At 55.2% G+C, this 11,976-nt stretch overlaps 2 protein-coding genes across 5 annotated transcripts; one reads left to right on the top strand and one right to left on the bottom strand.

Moving 5' to 3' along the window:
- The first annotated feature begins 475 nt into the window (after window positions 1-475).
- ZNF821 (zinc finger protein 821) lies at window positions 476-5,612 on the top strand. 4 transcript variants are annotated; one of them, XM_081202219.1, is made up of 8 exons: window positions 713-761; window positions 872-939; window positions 1,740-1,864; window positions 1,970-2,131; window positions 2,259-2,401; window positions 2,928-3,032; window positions 3,366-3,532; window positions 3,841-5,612. In XM_081202219.1, exons 4-8 carry the CDS (start codon window positions 2,014-2,016, stop codon window positions 4,511-4,513), a joined length of 1,206 nt encoding a protein of 401 aa, XP_081058345.1. In that variant the 5' UTR covers window positions 713-761; window positions 872-939; window positions 1,740-1,864; window positions 1,970-2,013; the 3' UTR covers window positions 4,514-5,612. The 4 variants fall into 4 exon arrangements, with proteins under 4 accessions (XP_081058348.1, XP_081058347.1, XP_081058345.1 ...); XM_081202222.1 differs by lacking the exon at window positions 1,740-1,864 and having other exon boundaries at window positions 476-761; XM_081202221.1 differs by lacking the exons at window positions 872-939; window positions 1,740-1,864 and having other exon boundaries at window positions 628-761.
- ATXN1L (ataxin 1 like) lies at window positions 5,475-10,652 on the bottom strand. The gene is made up of 2 exons (XM_081202218.1): window positions 10,511-10,652; window positions 5,475-10,404 (listed from the first exon to the last, which is right to left on the bottom strand). The coding sequence occupies exon 2, from the start codon at window positions 10,323-10,325 to the stop codon at window positions 8,340-8,342; it is 1,986 nt and encodes a 661-aa protein (XP_081058344.1). The 5' UTR covers window positions 10,326-10,404; window positions 10,511-10,652; the 3' UTR covers window positions 5,475-8,339.
- Between the last annotated feature and the right edge of the window lie 1,324 nt (window positions 10,653-11,976).

The raw sequence follows: 11,976 nt of genomic DNA, 5'->3' as shown, positions 1-11,976 counted from the left end.
GAGGTCCCTCCATAGCCCTCAACCGCGGCTGGAGAGTTCCGGCCTCGTCGGGTACGACGTCGGAGAAGGAGGAGGAAGAGGCGGCGGCCCCGCCCACTGCCCCCCTCCCTCCGAGCTGCTTCCCATCCCCGGGGGCGTCGCGCGGCAGACTGGAGCCCTCACGCTGTAGGGGCGCTCGCGTGAATGGCCGGGCACCTTGCAGGGCATGGCGGGGGCGTCAATCGGGTCCCCCTGCTCGTGGCTTGAAAAGAGGCGGGGACGGCGGCAGCCCCGCCACTAGCACCGCGGCGCTGCCGCTCCGACAAGAGGAGAAGCGGCCCCGTGGAAGGAGGCGACTCGGGGCAAGGGAGGCGGGTTGCAGCAGCAGCAGTTGCTCCTGCTCCTCCTCCTCCTCCTCGGTAGCTGGGCCCGTGGAGAGCGCCGAAGGACACAACTCTGGCCCTGCTGGCTCGTCTGGGTGCGTGAAGCCCCCGGAGGCGCCGGCCTGATGGCTGCGGGACCCCCTCCCGGCTGAGCGCCTGCGCCGGCCTCGGGATCGGCGCCCCTGCTGCCAGGCAGGAGGCGCGCTCCGCTCGGAGGGGAGGGGAGGGCTCCAGCGCAGCGCGCCCCCGTCCGCCTGTCTGTCCGTCGGTCCCGCCGTGCACGAGCCGGGCGCTCCCGCCGTGCCGCCATCTTCCTCTGTCTGTCTGTCTGCCAGCCCGGGCGGCCCTTTGTCCTCCTGCAGCGCTGCTGGGCGAGTCCAGGCCGGGCGACGGAGTCAGGTAAGGGCCGAGGATTTGCTCCAGCGCGGGGTGGGGGCTGATCTCTAAACGCCCCCCGCTCGCCTACCCTGGTCATCCCCCGCATGGTGACAGGGCTCTTCTTTCCGCAGGTGCGCCCCCCCTGGGGGGGGGGGAACCATGTCCCGTCGGAAACAGACCACCCCCAATAAAGTCCACTGTGAGTAATAAGGGGAGGGGGGCTGTTGTCACTTCCACCTTCACCCCCTTCCCCCGCTCAAGCGAGGCATCCTCATCCGCAAAATGATGGGGGGGACAGCCCTCCCCTCCACTATTTGCTGCATTCTTCTCCCATAGCCCTGGTGGGGACTCCCTGCCCAGCATCGAGGATTTGTTGGCTGAGCTGAGACATGTCCACGTACCACCTCTTGGAGCCTAAGGGCTCCTTAGGTACTCTGGGGGCTCAGAACCCCTCTCCGCCATTCTAGTGGCATTCTGTCTCTCATTGGGCCACCTTACCCACTGATGTTTCTTCTGCAAATGAACAGCTTTTCAGCACTAGTTGGGAATGGCTGGCTAGTCTCCCTTGCACAATGAGGAACAGGGGACTTCCAGGCACCATGATAGCTTTAGGATCAGAATGGAAATAGCAAAGGCCCAGGAAAGAGTCTGGCAATTTCAGGCAAGCACTGCCCACTTTGCACAACTTAAGAGAAAACATATCAAGGAGGAACTAAAGCAGATAACTAAACCTGGACTACAAAATCCACAGAAGTCTCCCACCACAAATTTGGCTTGCAAAAGTAGATAAGTAGGTTTGCTATTGCCTATACTAAAGCATCTTTTACACACATGTAACAGCTTTACCCCTGGAGGAGAACCTGTATGGCAGGACAAGCTCTTCCAAAATATGGGCCCCGGGGGGGGGTGGGAGAGCACATGCAAATTCTAGGGCGGAGCCAGGGCAGGCAAGAGCCCTTCCTGTGTGCTTAATGCTGCTGAAGACATTTGTATTTCCAGGTCATGTTGGAAAGGATGCGAAGGGACGGATTGGTCAGGCCACTGTTGCTTTGCAGGAAGGGTTTGGGGAAAGCTGTTTTGGGGAATGGAGCCCAGGCATTAGTCCCATTCTGGGCCATCTTCAGGTAGGGGAGACCATCACTGGGCATCTGAGGAGGGGGCAAAGAATGACTGGGCTTGGGAAGGGCAATGGGCTAATGCGGCTTCTTCCTCCCCCATTGTACTTCCAGGGGAGCAAGTCTTTGCTGGGTTAGAAGAGCACACACGTCAGGCCATGATGCGAAGAGACTTCCCTGGGCTGCTTGGAGCCCAGTCACCACTCATGCAGCAGCTGCCACCTCCACCACAAGAAAAAGACTCCAACAGCAGCAGTAGCAGCAGCAGCAGCAACAGTGAGTTTCCCCATCTTGTACACAAGGGCAGCTCTGGGACACCTGGGAGAGACCAAACACCTGCATGCTGCTTTGGAATCCTGTCAGCTGGTCTGTGGCAGAGGCCTAAAGCTGTTCTGTATTCCAGGTGATAGCGAGGGGGATGAGACAACACAAGATGAGGTCTCCTCCCATGCTTCTGAGGAGGACGGAGCATCAGCGACAGTGAAAAAGGAACTGGAACTTACTGAGCAGCTGGGCTGCAGCAAGCAGGTCGCTCGAGGCCATGAGGCAAGTGCATCACATTGGCCGTAGTCAACACATACTAAAGCAAAAGTGCAACACTGCTGTGGTTACTCGGTGGAAGGGAGAATAGCAATAGCAGACTCTTGGATGGCCCTAGCATGGAGAAAGAGGATTGTATAGCCCACTCTGGGATTCCTGGGCCTGGTCCATTGATGTGTCCAAGTGATCACTGCAGCAGGCTCAAGTGATTGGGTCTGGACTTTTTGGCATTAGAGTTCCCTAATAGTAATGGGGGCAAGGGGAGTGATAGAGCTGTTGTCATCTCATTCTGGGCTTCCCAGAAGAGGCATTTGGTTGGCTGCTGTGTGTTAGAAAGACAATACACAACTAGGTAGACCCTCAATCTGATTGCACAGGGCTAATCTTACATTGTAGAGAATCCGTCAACATGGTCTTAAAGGGTCTGGTGCAGCATTAGTTGGGGGGAGGGGTATGTGTATGCATGTGGCAGAATACCAGGTATGGGTCTTGTCCTCTGCTGTTTCCTTAGCCTGCTTTTCCTTGCTTGCAGATGGGTTTAAATGCCAGCCCAGATACCCTGATGGGACTCTCCCGTTGTCCCCTCTGCCAGCTAGAGTGTGGAAGCAGGGAGCAGCTTGTCACTCACGTCTATCAGGTACTTAGAGGGGGCTTTGATGAGACCATCACGCAAGGCTAAACCATCCCTGCCCTGGCTCCCCCTTTCCTTCCAGGCTGAAATTAGTAATCCTGGACTGGGAAAGGGTGGGGATGGGGGCAGGGGCTGTTGGCATTGGATGCAATTTGAATCATCCCCCCTGGTGGGTTTGAACCACATCCCAGGGAAGGCCTTGCGGGTCTCTCTCCTTCTTTCCCTAACAGAAGAGGGAGCTCTTCCGTGGCTTGGCCTTGGCTGCCAGCCCTCATAGGGACAGCTGAGAGGGGGACAGGGCGGCGGAGCCCTTGCCTCACAGCCCGGCCTCGTTTGCAGCATACGGCAGCTGTGGTCAGTGCCAAGAGCTACCTGTGTCCCGTCTGTGGCCGAGCACTCAGCTCCCCGGGCTCCTTGGGCAGGCACCTCCTCATCCACTCCGAGGACCAACTGTCCAACTGTGCGGTGTGTGGGGCTCGCTTCACCAGCCATGCTACTTTCAACAGGTGAGAAGTGGGCATCTCTGACGGTGGGACTGGGACAATGTGGCCCAGGCTGCATTTTGGAAGTCCTGGAGGGGCCCTGTTCAATGGAAGCAATGGAGGTTATACCTGGCAATTTCTGGAGGCAGCTGGAATAGGTGACCCCAGCCAGAAGCATTCTGCAGGCCAGCATTCATGTGGGTGGGGTGGCTTGTAAGCATGGCCAGAGGGAGGGGGAGGGTTACAGCTAAGGCAGTAGCTTGCAAGCCTACACAATGGCTTCTTAAGATCTGTGCCGACCACCCGTCATTTCTACTCTTTGACTTTCACAGTGACAAGGTGTCAGAGGTGCTGTGTGGAGATGCCCTGCCCATTCCCCTCCCTGAGGCTTCTTCTGGTGCTGAGGAAAAAGCAGGTGGTGGTGCTGCTGCTGCTGCTGTCAGCCCCACAGTGTATCCTGCTGGCATCCTCCTGGTGTGCAACAGCTGTGTGGCCTACCGCAAGCTTCTGGAAGCTCAAGCTCCAGGGGTTCGCAAGTGGGCCTTGCGAAGGCAGAACGAGCCCCTGGAGGTGCGGCTGCAGCGCCTGGAGCGAGAGCGCACAGCTAAGAAGAGCCGTCGAGACAACGAGACGGCGGAGGAGCGGGAGGTGAGGCGCATGAGGGATCGAGAGGCCAAGCGGCTGCAGCGCATGCAGGAGACGGACGAGCAGCGTGCGCGCCGCCTGCAGCGGGACCGTGAAGCGATGCGCCTCAAGCGGGCCAACGAGACCCCTGAGAAGCGGCAGGCTCGGCTCATCCGGGAGCGTGAAGCCAAGAGGCTAAAGCGGCGGCTGGAGAAAATGGACATGATGCTGCGGGCACAGTTTGGCCAGGACCCCTCGGCCATGGCTGCATTGGCAGCCGAGATGAACTTCTTCCCACTGCCAGTGGGTGGGCTAGAGCTTGAGGGGCAGCTGCTTGGTAAAATGGCCTTTGAGGAGCCGAGTCCCAGTGCCCTGCACTGAGGAGGGTAAAAAGGAGGACCTGCTCTTGTCTGCTGAGGCCCCACTTGCTCTGCCAGTGAAGCATGGAACTGGAGTGTGACAACGGTCTGAGAGGGGCAGGGAGGGAGGAAGGGGCGGGCGCACTGGCTGTGATCAGAAATAAATTAATTGTACATGTCCTCAGTCTGTGCCTCTTGGGCTTGGCCAATTCACTGCAGCAGCTTGAGAGGCAGCTGCTGCTTCTGCCTTGCCCAGCTTGCTTCCTTGCTGGGCAAGATCCAGCTGGAACTTTGCAGTTCTGTAGCCTGCCCCTTACTACATCATGCTGGAGCTCTTAAGTGGGGACTAGCAAAGAAGGTGGAGTCCTGAAGAGGGAGGTGTATAATACGGCTTGGAGCCTCACAAGTTACCCACAGGGGTGTATTAGGCCTAATCATAGTGGCTGCTAGACTTAGGTACAGCAGCACCAAATGGGAGGTTTGTGGAAGAATTTGACATTCTGGGGGGATATGTGTTGGGGAGGGAGAAAGCTCCTAGATTTGAGTGCTGCTGATGTTCTTCTTGCCTTTGTGCGTAGAGAGATGGTGGTGGAAGGAGCACCAGTGAAAGGCAGACTTCGAAACAAAGGCTAGAGGAAGACCATGCTGAGGGGTATATTTCTTTTCTTGGTCAGCAGCCTGTGTCGTCTCTTGCCCAACTTCCAAACTAGGTAAAAGGGAGAGACTTGGCTGCACAAGCGAGGAGAAGTTATCTCTGTCTTGTTAGCCAGGTCTGTTCTGTTCTATTAATCTTAAATCATAAAACCTATGTGCAGCCTGTTAAATTTTTTACACAACAGAACAGAGCTAATTGTGCTAGTGTGAAGATTGCTATTTGGGGCTTTAGTGACCATCATATGAATGTAAGGAAGTTTCCTTTATGAGCTTTCGTATTTCTGCCAAAATTTTCTCCAGGAGACAAGCAAGACACAGACACATCAAAGGAAAAGCTATTGGCTTATAATTATATAGATATAGATATATATAGATATAGATATATGTATATATACTGTTTACATAAGTCAACAAGTTAAATGCAGTATTCATAAGAGCATTAACAATAAAAATACAATCTGTGTGTACAGAGACTTTAAATGGTAAAACGGGAAAAAGGATCTCACCCAAAATACAAATATACAGTACAAATTGATTTATTTAAAACAGGTACAAAAAAAGCACAACAAAATAGATTATCCTCCTTAGATTGGTAATGCTTCATTAAAGATCAGGTAGGAGAAAAGGGGCTGGGCACTCGGCTAGTCCTAAGGCTTTAGAGATACGATGCAGTGGGTTTCGGAGTGAAGATGACTGGTGTTGGTTGCAGGGCTGCTACACACTTGCCCCTTGCCAGCTGCATACAGGAAGGTGACCCACCCCAACTAAGGTGCTATGCAAGGGATTGAAGGGTGGCAGGCTGACTCTATTTGCTTTCTTCCTCGGTGCATCTTGAGATATAGCAAAGGAACTTTCTCTGCAACAAGCCACTAGGTCAGGCCATCGCTCAGTGTTTCTGGGCAGAGGTGGGACTTAATATAAGCGGATGTTTGCTCTTGCAGGCAGGGGCTACAGAAACAGCTGGCAAGAAGGGATGGGAAATGTTTTAGCTGGAAAGGGTATCTGGTTGGTGCCCTTCTGAAAAGCAGGACCCCAGTTCATCACCCCCTAGTTTGGCACCCCACACTGAAACATGTCTCTTTTAGCAGCCCCCATCCTACCCCATGGAATGGCCAAATGGACACAGCTGTGCAGCTGCCAGTCCCACAGTATTGCATATTAGGGAGCCCTTCCCAAATATTTACTAGGGCTTGGAAAGGGGTCGTGCTGTAGTGTCACAAGAGAGAAATAGCTTATTGCTCTAGGAAGCTGGTTCTCCCAACCCTCCAGCGGCCCCAGATGGAGTAGTGCCCAAAGACACTTCCATATTTTGCAGCTCTATTCCTAACTCGGTCCTGGGCCCTAAGGGCTGTGCAGCAAGCTATCCTGAAACAGCACTGGACCAGGGTGGCAGTAGTGTTGGGCGGTCCAGATGAACTGAGGGGAACTGACCCTCAATAGCCACGGAGGGCCAGAGTTGGTGCCAATGAAAGAGGTGGCCAATCAGGCTCTTCTGCTGTGATGCTGTGCAAGTGATCCAGCTCCCATGAAGCCCTGGGAGTAGAAGGGCACTCTGCCCTAATGGCATGAAGCAGACATCTCCTCCCTGGTGGCAGGGGAGCTGAAGGACAAAGGAGAAACCTAGGCCAGCATTTACATGGAAATGAGCCTTGGTCTAGTAAGCACACAATCCAGGGGAGCCCAAGAGCAAGTAAGGAAGGCAGAGGGTGGTTTGCGGGGAAACCTGGCTCGGAATAGTGCAAAGTGCCGGGCCTTCCAGAGGAGAACAGCAAAGTCTTCCACCTTTCATATAGAGAGGGCTTGGAGTGGATGAGGTGGCTGGTCAGACAGGAAAGCAGTTCCCGTTGTGAGCCAGGAATGCCTGTAGGCAATGGCCTAAAAGCAACAACTGTAGACAAAACATCCAAGGGAAACAAGCCAAGGCTGCCCATTTGGAGCAGTGGGAGGAGCTTCCTGGCTGCTATTCTGGAGTGGGACTTGGATGGCACTGATGCAGAGTCACAGCTATGATTCAGAGCCCTAGAGCTCACCCCTGCCGAGTTGTGGGCACCAGTGCAGGAGAAGGTACTCAGCCAGCTTCTTGAACCCAAGCAGTTCTACAGCTTTCTCGGCTCAAAAACTGTTAACCACTTGCACGTTTTATCTTCTTTCATTCTGTCTGAGTCACCAGTGCACACAGAAGAGCAATTTTCATCTTTATCAGAAGAACCTGAATACATTTTTCTAATATCCAAAGAAATCTTACACATGTAGTGGGGGCCATTCAAGCTGGTTACAGTGGCCAGAATGTCCCCTCTCCAAACTCTCAATAGGAAATGCTTTAATCACCCCAAGGAAAAGCAGGAGTGTCTGTATGTGCACTAGCATGCTCTTATATACAAACTGCCTTGCACTTTTCAAAGGAGCTGGCTGTAACTCGAGGCATCCACAACTGTGACAAGCCTTAGTCAGCCCAGGCCATTCTGACCTGGCTTAGCTGTGAACATCTAAGGCATCTGCAACAAAAGTGGATGCAGCCTTTCTAGAAGATGGAGGTGGGGGCTTAAGAGCAGGATGGAGATATCTGAAGAAGCCAGAGCTAGAACATCCTCTCACACGTACACCTACTCCATTCCCACCTATGGGATTCGAGTTCTACCTGGCTGCAGAGCTGTGAGGCAACACATTGCCAGGTTTGCAATTTAACAGACTATTAACCATTTCCTTTCAATCTAACACATGTGAGGAAATTGCATACAAATACTACCTCCCTGAGGAGAAATCCAGGCTCCCTTGACTCGGTGCCTGGAGAGGGGCTGCTGGGAGGCCCAGACAAAAATCCTTAACTTGGGACCCAAACAGAAGAAACCTGGCAAACTCCCTCACTGCTCCCTTGCCCTGGTAAAAGCACCCTCCTGCTATGTGTGAGCAAGTGTCCAATAAAGTGCTTGAGTGAGGTGGTGGGGGATGTAGAGCCCTTGCTCCTCTCCTCACAGAAGCAGCGCAGTCACTGCTTCCTTCAGAGTCTCCCCTTGGCTGACCCCAATCTACCCTACCCAGGCTCAGACCTCCCCTACAGGGGGTGGAGAGAAGGAGCCTCTGTCAGTGGAATGATTCTAGGCACACAACTGGGGAAGGGCCGAGCATCTGAGCAGTGGCCAAACTGGAAGGAACCCAGTTAAGCGTGGCACACAAGTTCGCCCACCACTGGGGCTTCACTTCCCTGCATTTGAACGGCCCTCGATGGACAACTTGACCTCCTGGGGAATGAATGAAGGGCGGAGGAGTGGTGGCCGGGGCTCCTCCCCAGACCTTTGGAAGCTGGGGCCTGCCCAACCATGCAGAGAAACAGGATCATGGTGGGTGGACTCCTGGGGGGAGCCCACTGCCACCCCACCCTTCTCCAATGGGTTTTTCTGCAGCTCCTGGAGACTCTCCCCACCCCGCCCAGGTCTCTCTCGGGTAGCACTCTGGGGGCTTGCCTGGGGCACAAGCCTCCCATTCAGACTCTGTAAACTGATGGAGATGCAAACATCTCCCACCTGCAGCCTGTGGCAGGAGAGTGAGAAGAGCCGATTTGTCCTCTCTGGACTGCATGAGGACCAGCCCTGTCCATACACAAAGAAAGGGTGCTCAGGGGGCACATCGATGCTCACTTTGCTCTGCTGCTCCCCCACCACAAAATGCAGTGTGACGAAACCCTGCCAGGGACTCTCTTGGATGTCCACCACAGTGCTGGAGTCAATCTTGAGGCCACCACTCACCTCTGCACTGCGCACAAAGTCCTGGGTCTGCAGGTCCTCCACCCTCTTTAGCTCTCCTGTGGCCAGCTGGATGATGGCTCCTTTCATGAAGTGGGAGGGTAAGTGGCTCTGGGAATGGGCACATTCCGTGTCAGGTAGTCCCTCATGGGCTGTTCCCTCAGGACTTGCACCTCCCAGGCCATCCTGAGCCCCAGGAAGGAGGGACCCTGAGACTGGCCGACCATTGGCCATTGTAATGCTTTTCAGTATTTGCCGATGGCGGAGCTGCTCCTCAGGGGACTTTGCCGACAGTCTCCGAAAGTGGCTTTTCTCAGCAGTAGCAGCCACCACAAGTTCCACTGGGTTCCTCATTGACTCTGCCTTCTGCTCAGGGGGATTACGATGGGAAAGGTTTAGAGGGCTCAAGCCATCCTTCTGCTGAGCAGAACAAACAGGGTAGTCCTGGGAAGCAAGCACTCCAACCACCCTCTGCACCTCCAGGTCTGTATCTGGGGTGCTCCGCTGAGATGGCACAGAGATCTCTGTTCTCAAAATCTGACTGCTTGTCAAGAAGGTACCTTCAGTGCTGCACTCTACTGTTGTCCTTGGCCACTGCCCTTCAGCCTCACTTTCCTTCGCCCCCACGGCAGACCTTTGCACCCCATTTGCTGTGACTTTAGGATCTAGCTGATTCTCCTGCAGAGACTGTTCAGTGTTTGGGCCAGCAACAGAAGCTTCAAAAGATGAATAGCCTGCTGGCAGACGGGACATCTGATAATAGACTGGAATTCGGCCCTGTGTAACATCCAGTGGCTGACCTCCAACATGGGGCTGCAGAGAGCCTGAAGGCAAAACTGAGGCACTGGTCTTGCCAAAGCTGTGGGCTGCCTGTGGAGAAGGAGCAGAGTCTTCAGCCAGGAGAGGTGCATAGGGCACAAAGTGTGGGATATGAGAGGCAGCAAGGCTGGCTGAAGAGGACAGAAGGTGGCTGGGCAGGAAGCCAGGAGGCACAGCGGCGGCATAGGGTACAGAGTAGTGTGATCCCACAAACTGCAAGGGAGCAGGAGGAAGTTGAGTGTAATGGATAGGCGAGTATGGGATACCAGGGTGTGGGATCAGCTGCGAGGTCATACTGAAGGCTGGAGGCAGCGGGCTGACATTCACCACGGGTGAGAAGGTGGCCGGGGGCATCGCCACTTTGTACAATAAGCCGTACTGGTCCACGGTAAGACTGGTCACTGTGTCGGAGCTGCCACCAGCCTCCGAGTAACGTGAAGGTGCCTGGCTCTGCCTGCCTGTTGCTGAGCCCCGGGACCATTCCACAGAGGTCTCGCCGCCGCCGCCACCCACCAGACCCGACTCAGCCGCCCGCCCCGGCTCTTCGTTGTTGGCAGCCACCGGCAGGTCGCGCTTCTTGGGGGGGAGGAATTCCTGGCCCCGCTCCTGAGCCGCTCTCATGGCGCTCGCTTCGGGAAGCTGCAAGGTGGGCTGCTGCTGTCGCCTCCTCCTCCTCAAGGGGGTCTCCGGGCGGGATCACCTGCAAAGACACAGAGAAGAGCACAGGGGTCAGCCGGGGGGGGGGGGCAGGCGGGCGGCTTCCGCCCGGCGGGGGGAAGGGAGCCCCGGACACTCCTGTCGCTCACCCGCCGCCACCGCCGCCGCCTCCACGGCTGACTGCCATCCCTCTGCCCGCCGACTCCGCAGCCACCCCGGGCCTGACCCCGCCCTCTTTCTTCTCCGCCGCCGCCGCTGCCGCCGCCTTGCACGGCGCGCCGGAACTGCCGAGGCTCATGACGTTAGGACGGCGCGCGCACAGCGCACAGCGATGACGTGATCGCCGCCTGCGGTTGCCATAACGACAGCCGAGGAAGCGGCGGCGGCGGCATCGCTATAGCGACAAACGCACCTGCCCTTCCCCTCTGCACGTGACGTCGCGCCCTGGCATCCCCCCGAGCTCTACTCAGTCGAGCCATAACTGGCCTACCTGTAGGGTTGTCGTAAGGACTGCTGAGGTCTGGCTTGAGAAATAATAAGCGATGCTTGTGCACTTGAAGCGGTCTCTCCACTGTGTGGTGTGCGTCTTTATTAAGATGATGAAGCCGCCAGCCTCGTGCCTTTGCGGCAGGAAAACCGAAGCGTCCCCACGGGGCTTGCTGGTATCAAACTGGGATTGGAAAGGAACGAGTAAGCTAGCGCTGCTTCTCGGCTGGCTATTCTAGGCCTTAAACCGAGAAGATGCGTAAATTATGGCCGCAGTCAAATTCACGCTAAGCAAATCAAGGAAGGGGAAGCAGAGAGGAGAGACCTTTAATAGGAGCCTCACGCTATCCTGGCAAGGAACCGGTCTCTGTGTGGGTAGGCAGCCAGTAAGTGTTTCCAAAACCGCAAAGAGCCAGGCCGCTTCAGTCACAGCCTCTGCACGGCGCGAGTTCCTTTTACAAGGGCAACAATTCTCGAAGCACTTTCCAACCTTCAAGCATAAAAGTGGCCTTGGCCTTATACTGGCCAGGACAGGAACAGCTTGCTGGTGCTAGGTAGATGGGATGGGATAGAGCTGTCACTCGATGTTGAGTTGTTTAATTATTTTTCCTTTGTGTCTGTGAGAAAGAGAGGAATGCTCTCAGTGGGGCTTCTGTCGCCCATCGATTTGCAACTAAAAGAAAAAGCCGCTGTCTGGCGAGATCCTAGGAAAAGCTCTGCTTGTCCGTTAGATCAAACTAAGTGGAGGAGGGAAGGGAAGGGCTGCACGTGCTTTTGCTTGCAGACAGGACCAGACAAACTCCTGGCAGGCACTTTCAGGTAGGCCAGAGTGAGGAATCCTGCCTAAAACTGTGAAAAACTGTTGACCACCAGTGTAAGCAATACTGAGCTAGGTGGACCAAGAGACTGACTCAATTTAAGACAGCTTCCTACAGTATCCCCATCTGTTTCCCAGCGATTAGCCAGATGCCCTAATGGAATGCGGAAGCAGTACAAAAAGCCGCCGACGTTGACTATCAGAGATAACGATTGAAGTGACCAATATATATTCCGTGGCGAGGCTTTCTAGCCCCCAAACCTTAATACTAGCCGCGGAACTGTAGAGCCCTAAGAGAGGCCAGAGCTGAAA

This window comes from Podarcis bocagei (genome assembly GCF_964188305.1).
Source record: "Podarcis bocagei genome assembly, chromosome: 7".
Classification (NCBI taxonomy): domain Eukaryota; kingdom Metazoa; phylum Chordata; class Lepidosauria; order Squamata; family Lacertidae; genus Podarcis; species Podarcis bocagei.
The sequence above is the reverse complement of the archived record's forward strand: the minus strand, read 5'-3'. Positions and strand labels throughout refer to the sequence as shown.

Excerpts from the sequence above, each read along its gene's own strand:
- ATXN1L (XM_081202218.1), bottom strand. The coding sequence starts at position 10,325 with ATGAGAGCGGCTCAGGAGCGGGGCCAGGAATTCCTCCCCCCCAAGAAG.
- ZNF821 (XM_081202222.1), top strand. The coding sequence starts at position 900 with ATGTCCCGTCGGAAACAGACCACCCCCAATAAAGTCCACT. Across the intron at positions 2,402-2,927 it reads AGGTCGCTCGAGGCCATGAG|ATGGGTTTAAATGCCAGCCC; the intron begins GCAAGTGCATCA and ends CCTTGCTTGCAG. Across the intron at positions 3,033-3,365 it reads TTGTCACTCACGTCTATCAG|CATACGGCAGCTGTGGTCAG; the intron begins GTACTTAGAGGG and ends CCTCGTTTGCAG.